This window comes from Xiphias gladius, chromosome 10, assembly GCF_016859285.1.
Source record: "Xiphias gladius isolate SHS-SW01 ecotype Sanya breed wild chromosome 10, ASM1685928v1, whole genome shotgun sequence".
Lineage (NCBI taxonomy): Eukaryota > Metazoa > Chordata > Actinopteri > Istiophoriformes > Xiphiidae > Xiphias > Xiphias gladius.
In genome coordinates this window covers 24,772,301-24,790,991 of record NC_053409.1, presented here as the reverse complement: position 1 = coordinate 24,790,991, position 18,691 = coordinate 24,772,301, and the positions used below count along the sequence as shown (strand labels likewise).

Sequence of the window (18,691 nt, the reverse complement as noted above, 5' to 3'; positions counted from 1 at the left end):
ACCCCTCCACCCGCCGCCACCACCTCTTCTCTCTAAGGGGGCCTCGTTCAGACAGCAAATCTAATCAAAGCTAATCTAATCAGGTCTTTATACGGAGCCGCAGAATGGTGAAATGACCCAATTCACTTTTCCCACACCAAACCCGTGAAAATCTATTTCTGTCGCTCCGGGTTACGCCGGCTCCTCCAGCGATGGAGAGGATTTCTGTGAATTACTCTTTTATAGAAAATCGATGGCGTGTATGTTCTGTAAAGGCAGTGGAGGCAGAAAATGCCGCCTTAAATCCAACAGTTAGTCCTCTGATTCTGTGACACACTGAATAACTGTTCCATACATGCAGTACATGTGACTGTTTCAGTTCTGAAGTGAGATATGTTTTCCTTATGTACTGTTTGTCCATTTTTTATCTCACGCAGGGAGCAATTCCATTGCATATGGGTCTTGGCTTCGCAGTTCCTGTTTGTTTTTTTAATCAAATTAAGACTTCAAATAAATCCCGACGATCTCAGTAAGTCATGGCATGTACGGCGATAAAATCTGAGCACAATATTGTGCCCAGGTTTTTATTACCTCCTCATCAAATCACCTGCAATCAGATGTTGCCACTGGGAGTCTGGCCGCACTGACTCAACCTGCACTGCCAATGTTACACTCACACAGCCACCGCACAGATATAATTATGGATCGCAATCACATGTCAGGAGCGGAGATGTTGTCTTATCTTCCACAACTTGGCCTTGTCGCACAACCACAATCGCTTCTCACTCATCTCTTAGATCGGAGACGACGGGGAGAGGGAGGGGGAGGCTCTTTGTTTTATGAATGCCTTGTCTCCTTGAAGTTACATACAGCACAATAGGTAATGTGCTTTCATGCACTAGATTCTAGCATTTCTTCCTGTATAAGAAGGTGACAGGGCCCAGAATGTCCAAAAAGAAAAAGCACAAGGTTTTCACATAATACGGTTAGGAGGAACAGAACAGTTAAAAACGATAAAATAACAGACAACAGAAAAGATGAACCATCAAAATCCAGGCAAACTATTATTTATGAGATTTATGAGAAGCTGAGATTCTATTTAATAGAATCTCAGCTTCATTACAGCATTATTTCTTAAAAGAGAACAGTTTTACTGTCTTTATTTTTACAACAAAGATGTATTTAGGTACAAGAAAGTCTTGAACATCAGTTAAATCCCCACATTCCCCGTGAAAATGTCTCCTAACAGTCGTCAAAATGTGGACGGACTGACAGGGGTCCTGCAGGCGAGTGTGCATGTGTAAAGCTCACAATGTGTCTGTTACCAGTTCAAATCCTTGGCAGAAGCTACTGATTTGATAACAGACTGTAAACAGTGTGAAGAGGGAGAACAGACCAGAGGGAGAGGGAGAGCCAAATTCAGACCAGCCATGACCGTAAAAGTCCACAGTGAGTCGCTGAGGAAATCCACAAGGTTTTCACAACCTGGTTGAGGCTGATTTCAAGACTGAGCCACTGTGGAATTCAAACAGAAATGTGTGAGCGGGGAGCATGGTGGCTCTTGAGTTACATGCAACTATGGAGGTACAAGAAGCAGCGGGATGACACTTATTTTTAATGGAAACCTGCTACACGAGGAGGCACTGGCATCGAAAAGATGTGATGTGGCAACAAATCGACGCCAGAAACTTGAAAAAAGGTTTACTTATTGCATACGTCCTACGGCATGCATGAGCTTCATCTGGGACAAAATAGTTCAGGCGGAGCTGAAGATTTAAATCACGCGCTAAACAAGACCTGAGACTCAACAAACAGCCAACATCTTTAACTGTATGTCTGAAAGATTGGGAAAATTAATCAACAATATAATGAGTAATTTATCATTCGGCCAAATATTGGAATGTTCCAGCTTCTCCGTCATGAGGATTTGCAGTTTCTCATTACGTAATATCATAACAACAGAATCCCTTTGGATTTTTCAGCTGTTTTTTTTAGACAAAACAAGAGACTGAAAGACAGTATCTTGGTCTCTGAGACCTCAGGATTGACATTTGTCTTTGTTGTCTGACATTTTATAGACATAACCATTTCTGGATTCATTGAAAAAATAACCACCTGGGCTCGGTATCATTTGAAGATTTTCATATTGGTGCTAATATGATACCTATGTTTAGCACCTTTACAACAACAACACTTTTTGACAGTTTAGTTTGGGGAATATATATATGTTCTAATCCTGTAACAGCTCATTAAAGTTAAGAAACGTTTTCTGATTTAAATCAGAAAATATCTGACTAAAGAGTAAAGTAAGCAAGACTAGGAATCTGACCAGTCATACCTAATGTAACAGATACATTGTGTTTGCTGTTCAAAAAGTTTGATACCTTGCCCTGATGATAGCTAAAATATTCAATAAGGAATATAGTCCCGTGTCACTGCCCTCTTCTGAATGACCCATTGGGACTGTCCCGATATTTTTGGTTTGTGACCCCTTAAAACAGTCACAAATAGTCACAAACAAACCCCAGAATAGTCCAACCAAAGGGTGTTTTTTTTCCTGCTTAGACTGTATCATTGGAAGATTTTTAGGTGCCTAAAGAGGTGAAAGTTTCAGGCGTTTCACGAGAGACGAAACACGGGTCACGACAACCAGATGGGGAACCAGTGCACTAGGTTACCCAAGACTGCTCAGGTTTCATAAAACTACCCAAAAGTCTTGTGGATGGGAGACTCTCAGAACCCAGCAGAGAATGCAAGAAGACTAGAAAGACTTCTGATATGGATCTTAGTGATTCTTAAGACATTGTGTTCTCTTCCAATTGTACTCCTCTATCAACAACTGGACGCAGCCAGAAATTCAGAGCTCTGTCTTGAGCGAAAAGCCAACACCTGAAGCAGGCATGAATACCTATTTCAGCATGTTGCACTCCAGAGAGCAGCACAAGAGCGGCCTTATGTAAACGCTCTCGAATCCACTCCTGACAGTTTGCCCGAAGCAGCTGCCCCTTTATATCTCCGTTTGTCTCTGTTTCCATCTCTCTCTTCAAGCTGTCCGTTTCCCCCTCCCTCCGCTCGTCTTGATAATTCAATGTCTGGGCACAAAAGCTGAGGTTTAAAGTCATTGTTCCAGTTGAAAGGTGCAGTGACAAAGGTTAAGGCAGCCCTCGTTTCCGCAGTACTGCGGGGGAAGTGATATTCATGCCTTGGGAAAAACCGACCGGGTCCTACATTACTGATGTACCTGAGCACAGATGTGACGAATGAACAGCCCACCTGCTCCCAACAACAAACACAAATAAACTCTTTAATGTCAAGACAAGTTCGCCGCATGCAGCATAAACTCTGATTGTTGTTTTAACCTAAACTCTTCAGCGGGTGGGGAAACTTCAAATGGCGTGACAGCAGTTAGGACACAGAATTGTAGAACTGTCATGCAGTCAAGCACACATAGGCTCTATTAAAGTGTTAACACAAAAGAGATAGAGATACGGACACACAGGGTCAGAGAAAAAACAGGGACAATAGCTGTAGTAAATGGAACCTCAGCGTATTTAGTAAGACTTAAAAGGGAAAAGAAAATTTATGAAAAGTTTATTGATTTAGTGTAGTTAATGTACAAAAAGTGTTTTTACTATTGAAAAAACAGCACCAACTCAAGCTCCACTTCTTTGCTCTTTGTGCAGCTTTTGACCATATCAAATGGATGTCTTCAGCAGATATTTTGATTTTATGCCTTCATAAGAAAAGTCGTCAGTCTTCAGGCGACGGGAAATGAGAGGAGAGAGAGATAGGGAATGACGTGCATGGCCGAACAAGAGTGTTGCAGTTCATGGTCAGCATCTGGCACCCCCAGGGCATCATTTCCATCAGTTATGGTGACAGTGTACTCGAAGTGATTGATGAGATTTCTGAACAGGGCAACATTGCTCAAAAAAAAGAAAAGGAAAAAAAAAAAAATCAGAAGAAGATCGAGCAAAAACACAAGCAGCCGATCAAACAGGTTGCAAACCAGCCAACAGTTTAACCAGATGATCTAAACCACTTTAACTGAGGGTTAAACTGGAAGGGAGTGCACCTGAAATGTCGCTAATAATCCCTCATTGCAAAGTAAAACTGTATCGGAGAACTAAAGCGAGCACTGCAGGTTAAAGTTGGAGCAGAAAAGTCGATCTGTAAACTGTGATGGATTTAATGTTTGGGTTATAATTTAACTGTTCCCCTTCATTTCTCTTCCAAAGAAGTTTGTCTAAAACTGAGGTTTGTTTCAAAGCTATTGGATCATCTGCTCATATTTTGGACTTCACTGTACTGATGTTGCAATTTTCCCCAATCTTGGCAGTTAACTGTGAGCAGTGAGCACAATATTATGGTAATGTACCTTTGCCAGAAATGTATCGTGATAGAAATGATATAATGATAATGAAAAAAAAAAAAGACCCAAGTGATAATAAACCTTAATTATCCTTTCAGATTGATCCTACTGCCATCAATCAACCCAGAAACTTCCACTTTCTTCCATCACACGTATAAACACATCTAATAAGCAGGGTAGATGTCATATTAGACATGTTATAGAGTGTTCCAGGGGTTTCTACATGAAGTGGAAGGTTGGGTAACTGAAGTTAATGACAGAAATTCTGGCCCCTTGTATTAAGAAACCCTGCTGAACCTTCACCCAATCCCTCTGCAGGGGGCAGTTACATAAGGCTGCAGGACATCCATGTTGCTGCAACGTACATCAATAATAAATAATAAATAAATAATACTTGTTATGGAGAATTTCCATCAGATTTGCCCTGTTTGACTTCTTCACCATACTTTTGGAGAGCCAAAAGATGAGTCAGGCTGTGTTCGTGCCAAGCATGTTTGCAGTGGTTTACTTGAAGTTTGAAGCATCTTGTCCGCGAAAAGAAGGAACCTCATTTCAGGAAGTCCTTCATTTCTAGGTACTACAACTTGTGCTCTTGACTGGGTTAAACATCACCGAAGTATTAAAAGGTATTAAAATTTCTTAAAACTAGTATAAAAATTAGGCCACGGCTAACAAATCCTCTGACTTTGTGCATGATGGAAAAGAAAAACTCTATGTACTGCAACTTTGGTTCATAAGCTGCTTCACAGTAGGAGCCCGAATGAGCCGAATACAAAAATACAACACAATGATCTTTCCCCACTCTTTTTCAGACCAAAGAAAGCAAACTGTAGGTGTGATCGCACCCTCAAAGCTAGCAAAACAAGCTAACAAAACTGGAACACAGGAGCCAAAAGATTTCTAACGCACCAAATATGTAGCTACAGGGTTTTCTCCTGGTCGGTACTCTGAGAGAGAAAAGGGAAAGATGGACAAGATAAACAGGAGATAGATGAGATATTAGGAGATAAACAAATATAGGAACAATGAAGGGTTTGGTCATCTACAACCTTCACCCCTCTTTTTTATTTCCCATCCTGTCCTCCTCCTTTTTCATTCTTTCTATCTGTCTCCAGTGAGGTCCAGCTGAGCTCCATTAGCCCTGCGAACAACTACTGATAGTGAAGTGGGAGATTAAGCTGCTTTGTGTGTGTGTGTGTGTGCGTGCATGCGTGTGCGTGCGCGCTTGTGTCTCATGTGTGTAGTAACATGCTTTAATCACCACTGCTGACCCCAGTGCTCGAAACACATGCATTTCATTACCTCTGCCTCACCTTCACACACTCACACACACACACACACACACACACACACACACACACACACTAAGAGTATGCACACAAAGACAAGCCCCCTGTATCAAAACACAGGCATAAATACTGTACATGGATGTGCAATCAAACATACATGCACAAACCTTTATGTGAACATTAAATGGTCAACGAACTGCACCTAGTGGGACAGAACACTTCAGAATGACTCAGTCATACATCAGTGGCAGGCATCAGGAGAAAGGTCGGGTTCGGTGTCTTGCTCAAAGACACTTGCTACGTTTTGCCTCCTGAGCCACAGCCGTCCCTCATTAAAACAGGCACAGCAAGATAATGATAGGGCTGCAAATAACAAATGTGTTCATTATCAATTAATTTTCCTTATGAATTATTTTATCCATAAAATGCAGGAAAATATTAAAAAGTGCCTGAGGTAGATGTCCAACCAACAGTACAAAACCCAAAAATATTCAGTTCAATCTCATAGAAGACTAAGAAAACCAGCAAATATTTGCAACTGAGAAGCCACAACTAGAACATTTTTGGCATTTTAGCCAAAAAAAATGACTTCAATGATTAACTGATCATCAAAAAAGCTGCCAATGAAGATTCATTTAACTTTTCATCACGTGGTTTTGACCAATTTATAAAGAAATGGCTTTCAATATAATCAATACAGTTTGTATACACAAACAAACAATTGCATGCGAATGATGCATATACAGCATGCATCCATATGCATGCATGCTGTAACCCTCACTCTCTCTTTGTCTCTCAGAAACACACATTTTCTTTAGTAAGACTTTGCATTGACTAACATCAATTCTCCAAGTCACTAGATAAACATTTGGCGTTACCTTTATGGGACCCTGACTTTTGTCCCCACATGAGAGGTGCAACTGTGTAAACAGATTTATGCCCCCATAGCCTGATTAATACAAGTACAAAAAAAGACGGCCTTATAATCACATCAGTCACGCATAAAACCGAACCCACCAGCAGCATCAACAACCGATCAGGCGGAGTAGCTAATCACACATTTACACACCCCCGACCCAGGTCAGCTGACATGGAACCAGCAGCAGCGTGGGAAAGATGAGCAGACCCGTCCCGACCACAGTTAAAAGAGCAGAAGGCTTTCAACTGCCTCGGCCGGCCAACACACACCATGTGACAGAGGCCTGCTGTGGTCATCCTGCAGGCTTTTAGGCTTATTAAAGACACACAGAACAGGGAGGTGGTGAGGGCGGGCGGGCGGGCGGGCTGCATGTTTTGGGTCTAAATTTGTTATCTTCCAAAAGAACAATATGTGTCAGATTATCCCATCTGCCTCATGAGACAAATTTTTTAGAGCTTTGATGTTCCGAGGTTAAGAAATGTTCAATCAACAGGCAAGAAGTAAAGGAAAACCGCAAGCGGACTTGCGGTCTATGTCCAGCCTTTAAGTCTCAACTTTTTGTGGGTAGCAGCTTACCCACTGTTTGGCCAATAAACTTTTGATAAAGTCTGTTCAAACCAGAGCTGTTGCACACAAGTTATGTAACATTGGTAAATAACCAATTATCGCCGGTTGACATTTTCATTCAGCTATTTACACACAACAGCAACATGAGATCACGTCACATGCACGATTGGACCATTCCACCATCTTTGCTGCAGTTTCAACAACATGCAGATTGTTACAGATTTCAGCTTTCTAGCCTCAGCTTGTGCCTCTTGCGTCGTTACTTAATCCTTACATTTGAGTCACACATTTAATCTGTTTTTCTGAAATGTCAATTCTTGGTGATGTTTCAACTTGAACAGCAATTATTGCTGTTTTTTGACATTTCCAGAGTCATCAAAGACTTTAAATATTCAGTCTGCTGAAAACAAGTGCTTCTTTTAACCCAGTTGCGACTCAACCTCCATTTCTAAACAAAGTGAAATATTTCCTTGCTCATTGTGTATGATGCAATAAATACTTAAAATATATCTTATTATAAGTGGGCATATCAAAAAATGTAAAATCATACTAATATAGATAAATGTATCTAAATTTAAAACTTTCAATTTCATGATGCATTGGTCACTTAGAGCAAGGAGGACTTACTACTAGCATCTTAGAAAAAGTCAGATGAAACAGTCCCAGCTTGAAGATTGATCCAGACGGGCAAAAGAACGTTCTGGAAATATCTTTCAAAAATAATACGCGCATTCGAATTAAATTGAACAAATGGCATGTCATTCAAACTTCGTTCGAACTTGATTTTCGGAAAAAGTGACAGCCCTAGCATAACCCGGGACTCAAGACATCATCCACAATAACATACGTGGCAAGACAACGTGGCTGGGAAAAAAATCGAATAAATTCACTGAATTAAAATGGAAACTGATTTAAACTTATTACAAAATAAACGAAAATGGTTGTTTTCAGTCAAAGAGTAGATGGTAGCTGATGCAGCTCTCTCCATTCTTAATGGTCCTGGAAGCTGTGACGTCAATAGTTACACTATAGGGTTACTCGACTGCCAACCTTGTTGCAGATCTAGCGATCATATCTTCACAAGCACCAACTAGCCAGCTGTCTGCCAATATCAGAATCACGCCAGGAAGCCCCAACACCAACAACTTTATTCAACTGGATATCCTTGTTTCACTTAGCTGGAGCATCTGGTACCGACAGTCCATAACAATAGTCCATATCAGCTTGGCAAGTTCAGCATGTCTTATATTTTTGCTGCACAAGTGTTTCACACATGTGGGCCTACAATATGTCATTTTAGTCTTTCTACATGTTGCAGGATCCTCCTTCTCTCACTCAGCCTCCCCTAACACACACCAAACCACGAGAGACCTTCACCTCCATCCAGAGAGAGAGCACACCCTCCGTCCTTCTCCCAAAACTAAAATAGACCATAAAAGCATCACCGAACTGAGAAGAGCTCCCGATGGAAGAGCAGGTGAACACGCCAAAGACGCACTCGCCGAATGAGCCAAACGAGCCAACCATCGGCAGTAACGGCATCGAGAAGAATCACCAAAAACGACGACTCGTAGCATTGCACTTTGTGATCGCTCACTGATACTCCTCCGAGTGAGGTGATCTTACACTTGGTGTACTGTAATCATAGCCTGTTTTGCTAATGCAATTTTACTAAAACATTTATTCTAGGAGCAGGAGTCGGAGGAGGTCTCTAAACAACAGCTGTTCCACCTCTGTCCTCTCAGCTCTGCCAGGCTGAGGAGGAAATTCTGGCAAGAGTGGGGGCTGGCGGAAAAAAAAAAAAAAAAAAAACGAGCTATGAAACTGAAGGAGTACACGCCCTTGATCCTTGATTTACTCACAGAGGGGTGAGGGGAGGACAGCGGCTCTAAAAATACCCCATAAGGAGAGAGGGAGATGAAGAGACGGGAGAGAGTTGGTGAGGAGGGGGGCAGCAGAGGAGGAAGAGGAGAAGAAGTAAATGCTTGTTTTTGCTCCAGTCACTAGTGTATAAAAAAAAAGTGGCATCTTAAGTGTCTGTGTCCTAAAAATACGACTCCCTTGTGATAGAAAACTCACAAGGAAGCAGAATTTTTATTTATTTTTTTATATAAAAGGGGGGCTGCTTCCTCCCTCTTTCCTGTCTTCCCCATCATCCCTCCTTCCCTCGCTCCAACGGTCAATCCCTCTCCTTCCTCCCCCCTTATTCCCTTTCATGAAAAAGATGTCACTGAGGACCCAAACAGCCTGAGGCGGTAAGCATGAAGGGGAAATGATCAGCAAAGGAAAGGGCAGAACAATGTCCTTCTTTTTTTATTTTTTTTTTCAGCAGCTAATTCATGTCAGGACCAGTGGCCCAGATACTGAGGCCAACTGAAGGAGTCCACTAAAGCAGCACCAGAGGCTACAGGCAACGGCCTCGTACAAAACACACTCTGTTAGCGTTGTTTTCTGGTCAACAGCACGACAAACTGCAATGCGCAGTGGGACGACAACAAGGTCGGGGCTTCTAATTCATGAAGCGAGTGAGACATCATGTCATTTTACATCTTGAAAAGGTCAATCTTGCCTCAAAAGATGATTTATCAATTAGTAATTAAACCAAACCGGGATAAGAGAGTACTTTTGTTTGACATGATGATGGAATGATGTTGAGATGATGGCTGACGAAATTTCAATCTTATTTCCCCACGAAATAGATTTATTCTGAACATGAAAGTTCATTCTCGATCTTAGAAATAGCTGTGTGACAAAAACTCTTAACTCAGGATCTAGTTTCTCATTCTCCGTGGCAACTGAGAAAACGATATTCACTGAGGAAGCTCGTGAGTTGCGGTTAAAGCTAGTAAAGTCGGCCTGGATTTGATATTTTGTGATACTACATTTCTGTTGTTTCACAAACACAGTTTTCATCACTGCATAAACAGAGGAGGAAGAGGGGGAAGAACATACGCCCAGTCAACCTAAAGTCACTGACGAAAAGAGCGCAAGGGCTTTGTAAAGAAAATACTTAACTCCTGACATTTATTCACTGAAGGAGTCATTTCCGTCACTTAAAACCATCCAACAAATGAGGAAAAAAAGGAAAACCTAACAGTAAATCCTGCTACTTGGCTCCTCCTCCAGAGGCATAATTACTCCTCAGCTGAGAACGAAACCTGACGTCACAAACCTGCTCACACTAAGAACACAAAGCCGTCGCGGCACAAATTTCAAACCTCTGCTTTCTTTACGATTACGATTTGTGCTGAAACATTCAGCTGATTAATTGATGAGTCATGTTTGGTCAGGTCAGTTTTATTTATAAATCAACCCAAAAATAACAAATCACAAATTTGCCTGTGAGCGCTTTGCAGTTATTAATAATATAGAAGATTCTCTATTCTTAGACGCTCAGTTTGAATAAGGAAAATATCCTTAAAAAAAAAAAAAAAAAAAGAAAAAAGTCCAATAGCTTAAACGCCCATATAGCTTGTTTGTCCCTGGATTAGCGCCCCTACTGTGAGCAGGAAACATGCCACAGGTAAGCTCGTAAACATCTCTGGTGAAAAAAAAAAATATGTTTCACGTCGTGAAAATCAGCACTATAACAACGTCACCTCTCGTCATAATTACTACGGCCTCTAGAGGGCGCTGTGGCTCGAACGCAGACATGTCGTTTCGGGGCATTTGCTGAAAAGGCTGATGCTGTCTCACCCAACCGCTAGATGTCCCTTAAAAATAAATCGTGACTATGCGTCGTAAGGACAGTCTACTTTCAAGATGGAAAGACAAGCAAGAGATGACGTAATATATACACAGTTGTCACAAATACAAGAGTAGTAAATAGTAAAATAGTAGGATATCAATATCATTAGTTGATTCAATTAGGCTAATCACAGGTCATTCATCAAACAAAAACTGCAAACGTTACCTGGTTCCAGCTTCTCAGATATGAAGATTTGATTCTTTTCTCAGTTTTATATTATTGTTAAATAATATAAAACTGTTTGACTGTTGTTGGCTGCAAAAACAAGACTTTTCAAGATTTCACCTTAGACCGTGGCAACCTGTAATGGACATTGATCGCTGTTTTCTGCTCATTTATAAATGAAACAATTACTTAATTAATCAGAAAAATAATCAACAGATGCAGCTACTGTGTATGAACTGTTCAATGCAGGGGGTTGGTCTTTAACGCACAGAGACTTTTACACCAAACACATTAAAGAACCAAATCAAACGGGCAGTGAAAGCTTCATGAGTTGTCCTGGAGAATTGATTGAAAAATATGAAGCGTAATGACATTTTTAAAAAGCCTTCAACTGCTGCGACCTTGACAGCGTCATCAGAAGAAGCTGCTGAACACTGATACCCTTCTTCATTTATGCCCCCCCTCTCTCTCTCACACACACACACACACACACACACACACACACACACACACACACACACACACACACACACACACACACACACACACACACACACACACACACACACACACACACACACACACACACACACACACACACACACACACACACACACACACACACACATTCTCTCTCTCTCACACACACACACACACACACACACACACACACACACACACACACACACACGCACACACACACACACACACAAACACATTCTCTCACTCACACACACACACACACACACACACACGCACACGCACACACACAAACACATTCTCTCACTCACACACACACACACACACACACACACACACACACACACACACACACACACACACACACACACACACACACACACACACACACACACACACACACTCCTCCGCCCCCTCCCAGGCAGATAGTGGAAAATACTGACCCCACACACGCCGACTGAGACAATGACCCAATAGCGGACGGAGCGTGAACCTGAGAGGCAGCGAGGTAAAGGCATCCCCCGGCCCAGATTGACCGGGGATCTTCACTTGTTTGAGTAGCTGGTGACACTGATATCCAGCGCCTGTGTCCCACACAACTTAGTGGTAACCGTATCCGCCCGCAGGGCCCCAACTTACTACTTCCATCTTCCCCTCTGCTGACAGCTGACCATGGGAGTGATGAATGGAGAGGTCACGTTGCCAGCCGCGCGCACAAAGCACCCGATGTGTACGATGTGTATGTTCTGACACGAACGCACGGGCAGCATTCCTGCTCCTCCGTGGCAAAATATGGCCGCAATGAGTATTAGTGGTTAAATGACTGAACGATTTTCGATCATTTCAGCGGGCTTGCAGCATCTTATTTCTGGCTCATCTTCTCTCTTCAAACGCAGGGTCTTCTGAGAGTGACGAAAGGTTTCGCTTTCGCGTGTATGCAGAAATCAGGGCTGCAGCTCCTGATTTTTTTTTTTTTCAAATTAAACCTGAAGTCTGTAAAATGTCTAAACTTTGAGACAAAATGTCCATCACACACTCCCCGGGCACAGTGCGAGTCTTCAAACTGCTCATTTCATCTGAGCAACCAGTAAAAAAAATATTCAATTACAGTGATATGACGCAGAGAAAAAAGAAAAAATCGTTAGTCTGGAGAAGCTGCAAGCTTTTTGTGTTTTTTTCTTCATAAACGCCTCCAAGTCTCCAAGTCATTGTGTCTATTGTTAAGTCGTAAAAGTCTTATTCTCGTGAAAGAAGTGAAAGGACCTGCAAGTGCAATGGGATTATTTCAGTCCATCTACAATAAAAATCAATTTATTTCAGGATTTTTAAGAACAATGGAGTCAACATATTAAGACAGATTGCTGCACTGGAAGCAGGAAATATGACACTTTATTTTAGAAAATTCTTATAAATCAGTTGATTTTAATCTAAAAAAAAACAACCAAAAACCTTAAAATCTCACTTGTATCAAGAAGACACGTGTTTTACAACTCAGTAATAACTAAAAGTCCCTTGTAGGAAGGAAATTCTTGCAGTGTGAATGACTTAAGTAAATATCTGATTATGTAAAGAGTGACGAATTACTTTTCTCTTGATCGACTAGTTGGTTAAACGACTCATCACTCCGGCACATGCTGATATTCTGTGATTATTGGCTGTGGTCATGGCCCCGTACTCTTTTCAACTTGGACCCGTGATGACTAAGGACTCTTGCAGCTCGCTTAGCCGACGTGGGAATCAAACTCGTGACGTTTCTTCCACGGGGCATCCATCTCCCCATTAAACCTCCCTGATACAGATCTCTGGGTGGAACAGCGGCTCTTTTGGCCTCGCAGCGGTTTTCATAGAGCTCTGATTGTCAGCACTGCTCCCGTTTCCCACGCTGGCTCTCCAAATAAGGAGCTGGAGAAAGTTTTGATCGGATCACTGCTCTGTTTAGATTAGACAATAAGTTACCTGCCACTTCTTGACCAACACTTGCTTGGAAACCCCCCCCCCAAAAAAAATACTGGCATCAAACAGCCCCCCTCGCCTCTCCGCAGACTGCAATTGAAGCCATGCAAACAGCAGCTTGCTCGGTAACTCATCAAACCCAGACACAACTGCACCACCCATGTGCGTCGAGGGTTTTGGCTTCATCGCAAACACACCGGCGTTCCCTCAAAAGCTCCGGTGGGGAGGAATGCGATTTCCTGCCCGAGATGTCGGGTGATGTATAGACGTCGAACGTTGCCAGATGGACTCGCAGAGGAAAGAATGAATGGCAGGCAGAGACCCGGAGAGCAATGAGATACTTGTTGCGGAAAAATGCGCCAAAATGTGCCAGATTACAGTTTGTATGAGCCGGGATGACAGATTTAAGGCTGCGGACTGACTCACCACCAAAACGTCCAAACTCCCTTTTATAATTTTTCATTTTTACAAAATGTCAGATTGTTAACTTGAAGGGATGTTTTATCATGGAATGCAACGGCCATCCTCGCAGGCTGAGAGGGGCTTGAATTTAAGTGAATCCTGAGTTCTGATGATGCATCCAGGTGAAAATTTCGCTGCTTTTGAGCAATATTTGCGTAAGAGCAAAGGTCCTCTGAGACCCAACTTTAAGAAACAGTAAAACATGCAATCTGGACTATTGTTCACATAAAACTGGCGAGTCTCCACCTCCACAAAGTGACACAATGATGCACTTACCGGCCATGCGAACTGGAAGGGAATGATGATCTTCCCGGCGTCGTTGTTCCGGTTCTGTCCGGTTTTCTGGCCGCCCTTGAACTGAAAAGTATTCCCACCGATAACCTTAGTAGTTTCCGAGCCGTAGGTGCACGGTCCATTGGTCGTGACCTCCGTTTGGTATTCCTTTAAACACACTCTGAAGTAGGTGTCGCACTCATCCGCGCCGCAGTGGCCCTCCGCCGCGCTCTTTTCCGCGTCGCAGCAGTCGCCGTTCAGGAGCTGACCTTTGGGGTTATCCACCGAAATCAACTGCAGCTCGAAGTAACCCGTGGACTGAGACACCTGGGGAGGGGGAGGGGGACGTGAGAGAGAGTACAAGGCTGAAACGACAGACGGGAGGTGGAAACGCTGCGAGGACGTAAACGCCTGAGGCTCAAGTGCCAAGCGGCAATCACAGCCGTCTCCAGAAAAACGCTCCTCGATTAATCGGGCTGCTCTGACAATGATGCATTTCTTTCGGGAGCACATGGGATTATCTCCCCCTCCGAGCAGGTCTAAGGAGCAAGACGCGTTTTCTGCTTCGTGCAGTGGACAGACGCCATACAGCCCGCACTACTGTACATTTTGGCACAGCTCTACTTACGAGCCGGATAACGCAACCCGGCACTCCAATTTAGCTCGCTCTGCCTATCAGGCTGCAGCTTTACGCGGGGACAAGTCCGCCTTAGCGAGACCTTTGCCCCGAGTCTGAGTTCAAAATCGGTTTTTTCTCAACCACAAGGTTGAAGATAGGGCCAAGATCCGACTTGTTCCGGGGAATTTTTTTTTCCGAGCAGGTGAAGCTGTACTGGAAACGTGAAAAACTATTTCGCCCAGTTATTTTTGCGCAACCAAGCTTTTACGAGTCACCGTGAAACACCAATTAACGCACTTAACACTGGCACGGGTCCCCCGGTGATGAAACTCCACGGACAAACACAAGACTCTCACCAAATCACAGGAGAGATGATTTAGGTTTATGTCACACAAATGGACAGCTCGTGGCACGGCGGGTGTTTTAGTGTCTTAGCAGAAGTATTTAGTAATTCAAAGATCACATGATTCAACTATAGAGCTGGCAATTCAATTAGGGCTGGAATCTAACCCCCCCGTCCACTGATAAGTTAAACCAGCATCGGATACACAATGTCCCTCTGAGACGAATCAAATAAACTTCTCACCTCAGCCCACAGCGTCAGGAGAAGACACACTAGCGAGAAGCGGTGCAGTTTCCCCAGATTATTCCACATGTCTCTGGCTGCTCGGTGTTGGTTACCATTAGGGAAATGCAAAATATGTGTGTCTCAATCTGTCAAAATACTAATGAAGAAGAAGGGGGATGAAAAAAAGCCCGTATCCTCCTCGTCCCGGTGTCCGGGGCATGCACGGCGTGGCTGATCCCCGGGATGCCTGCGGCTCAGGAGGAGGAAAAGCGCACCGCTGCTCCTGTTTGGTCCAGGGACGCACAACAAGACGCGTAAACTCTACTTCCCTCCGCCGCTCGACGCACTAAACGGCAGAGAGGGAGCGCAGCGGTGCGTCTCTGCTGCCCGGAGCCGAGGTCGGGCGCTCCCCGTTGATGGACGGCCCGGCGGACCAATCGCGGGCCTGCTGGGCGGGACGTTTGGCGACCGAGGGCCAACCGGGGAGAGGGGCGGGAGGAGGACAGCTGATGGATTTATTATTCAAGTTTGCTCACACAGGAGCTTGTATTTGTATTTTTACTATACTCACACCGTCAAATGGCATCTTATTAAAAACACGTGTCTCTCTACATCGAAATAACCGTTTTTTCCTAATAAATGCCAGTTAAAATGTGTTTATTTCGCAAGTTTCATGTAGAACTGTAATGCGGACGATTGTTTAATATAGGGACAATCAAACTAAAGGTTTGTGTTGTAAATCTGATCCATAGATGATCAGAAAGAACCTGCGGAGTGTAGCACGTGTTGTGTTCAGCGAAGGACACCCGATCTGCTCCTCACTGACCTGCAGGCAGAGGAAACGTGGCTGTTAGCGCCCTCTACTGACCCAGATGCAGCACACAGATATGAATGTGATCAGAGGTAGAAGCCCACTGCACCTCATCAAATACTGTAGCTTTTGAGCTCACTTGTGTATTTCCGTTATAGGAATTTTAAAAAAAAAAGACTTTCCACTTTTACTGCACTCCATTTCAGAGGAGATATTTTCTGCTCTTTCTTCATATAATCTCAAAGGATGAAGATATGGTTTCCATTATGATCAGTGAAACCATCCATCCGTCCATCCAGTTTGATCCAAAGCCCTCCAAATACACCAGAATACAGAAACCTTATAAGCCTTAACACTTAAAAAGGTCAACCCTGGGGGCGTGTGAATTGCGTGACATTTTTTATACCCACTTGTTCATAATTCTTTTGCAGATTAAAATAAAATTAAAAAGGATTTAACACACTACACATGTGGTACAATCAACAGGGGGGAATACTGTAAACCTGTATGGGGACTTCAAGGAAAACATTGATACATAAACATCTAAATGACAGCTATGAACCATTTCAAATGCTGTAAAGCATTGAGTGGAAGGAAAATTTACTGTCTATATGTTCTCAGGTAGACATAAAGTACGCATTGTGAGCTATGAAACCGTCACAAAAGAAAAGAATGGACTGAAGACTGGAAATTAAATACTGATGAAAACGCCAGCACTAGCTGAAAATGCACTCATCTCTGTGTTTACACCCCATCTCAATTATTTGAAGCAATGTACACAACAATACATACTAACTGCTCTCTGTGTTGTCCGTTACTGTTCAGTGATCAATGATCAGCTCGTTGGTTTTAGATTCCATTAAAAACTGCCACTGCGCCACTCAACAAAAATTGGAAGGACACAACACAAACGATACACAATTGAATGAAGTAGCTGCCGTCTTTACAGCTTCTGGAAGTGTCAGTGTACGTGATGGAAAATAAAGAACATCGAGCACTCGAGGTGAACCTGTGCCGGTATCTGTAGTTTCAGCAAAACAGCCGCTAGCGACAACCCTCCGCTCCCTGTCAGTCAGAATCTGAAAGACGAATTGATGAGAGAATCAGAAAACAGTCCCTTTATCAAAAGATAGAGGGCCAAGTTATTAGAAACAAATGAAATGCCAGCAAATAAAAGTCTGTATGAGGCTTAGGTTTTAGAAGAGAAGCTCATAAGTCTTCAGAACCATCTAATCATCAAGTTTTTAACAGTCTTCTCAAAAACTTGAATCACTGGTTGACGCGAAGGTGACTGGCCTGAACTGTTTAACTTGATTGTGAAGTTATATTTTTGGAACTAGTACCACATTGCGAAATGCAAATTATGGCAGCTTCTCTGCAGTTGACAGAAATTTGGAAATTATGTTGTACGGCAAGTCCAAAACGCTCAGCACAGTGGTTCTCAGTGTGCCCAGAGCCTGGAGCCTCAATTTTATTTACACACTTTGGGGGTAATGTGATAATACACTCCTAAATCTTATTACAACGTCACAATCCCAAGCAACTCGGCCTTTTGCTCTTGCTGGGGAATCATGTTCATATGGCACGTTTCTTCGACGCATAATTTACATACAAGGCCGACCCTCGGTACCAGTAGATGAAGGTTTACTGTTGTTACGATTTGTGTTGAAAAATAATGATGTGTAGGCTGGGGCGATGAATGGGCAAGGAAAGCGATAAACTTTATGCCTGAGAAGAAAAATTGTGCCTCGTCTTGAACCAAAAACCACAAGACTTCTGTCCCTAAAGGAATAGTCCACCACAGGTTTGAAAGGTGGGTCTGAAAATGTTTTGTCTTATGCCTTTAAGGAGGACAACAGCTGTGGCTTGGCTTAGGTTTAGAGCAATTTCAGGGGACTCCAATGGAGACCCAGTTTCACAGTGAATCACAGACATCAAAATGTCTGGGGGCTCCCTGATGGCCTCAGGTTTTAAGGTGCTGACCATTAACTGCAACGTCCCTGGTTGCTGCATGTCATTCCCAATGACGTCCTTCCCTCCACTGTCACCCCTCTAATAACGGTACAAAATCACTAGCAACTTTTCTTTTCATAAAAATATGAGCTGCACTACTGACCAATAAAACGTGTATTTAGCCATATTTTTGCAAAACTGTAAGGGTAAGGAACAAACTTAGCATATCACTGGACAATGAAATTTTAGCTGCAAAAAGGATACTTTCTATGGGAGTTCGATTTTTTTTCACCGTGACTCTGGGCCGCTTTCGGAACCAGTTGTAACTGATGTGATTCAAAGCTGACTACAGCTGCCATCCTTCGCGAAGGAGCGGACTACGAACTTCTAAGCCTACAAGGAATGAGAGCGCGATACTCAAAACATAGGTGGAGTACTGCTTTAAGTGTGTGATCTTTACCACGCCTTCACCCCTGTGTAGACACCACGCTTGAATTAGGTAGAGGTAACACATTTCAAACAATACTAAGAGT

The 18,691-nt window shown here is 43.0% G+C and overlaps 1 protein-coding gene across 3 annotated transcripts in view; it reads right to left on the bottom strand.

The window, feature by feature from the left end:
* Window positions 1-18,691, bottom strand: part of LOC120795184 (protein jagged-2-like) — a 104,065-nt gene that overhangs the window by 50,484 nt on the left and 34,890 nt on the right. For 2 of the 3 annotated variants that reach the window (XM_040136828.1, XM_040136829.1), the window contains exons 1-2: window positions 15,413-15,794; window positions 14,211-14,534 (exon numbers count right to left, since the gene is read on the bottom strand). In XM_040136828.1, coding sequence (XP_039992762.1) covers window positions 14,211-14,534; window positions 15,413-15,481 — 393 coding nt within the window. In that variant the 5' untranslated portion in view covers window positions 15,482-15,794. Of the gene's footprint in view, window positions 1-14,210; window positions 14,535-15,412; window positions 15,795-18,691 lie in introns of those variants that run through there. The other variant, XM_040136827.1, reaches the window with a different exon arrangement.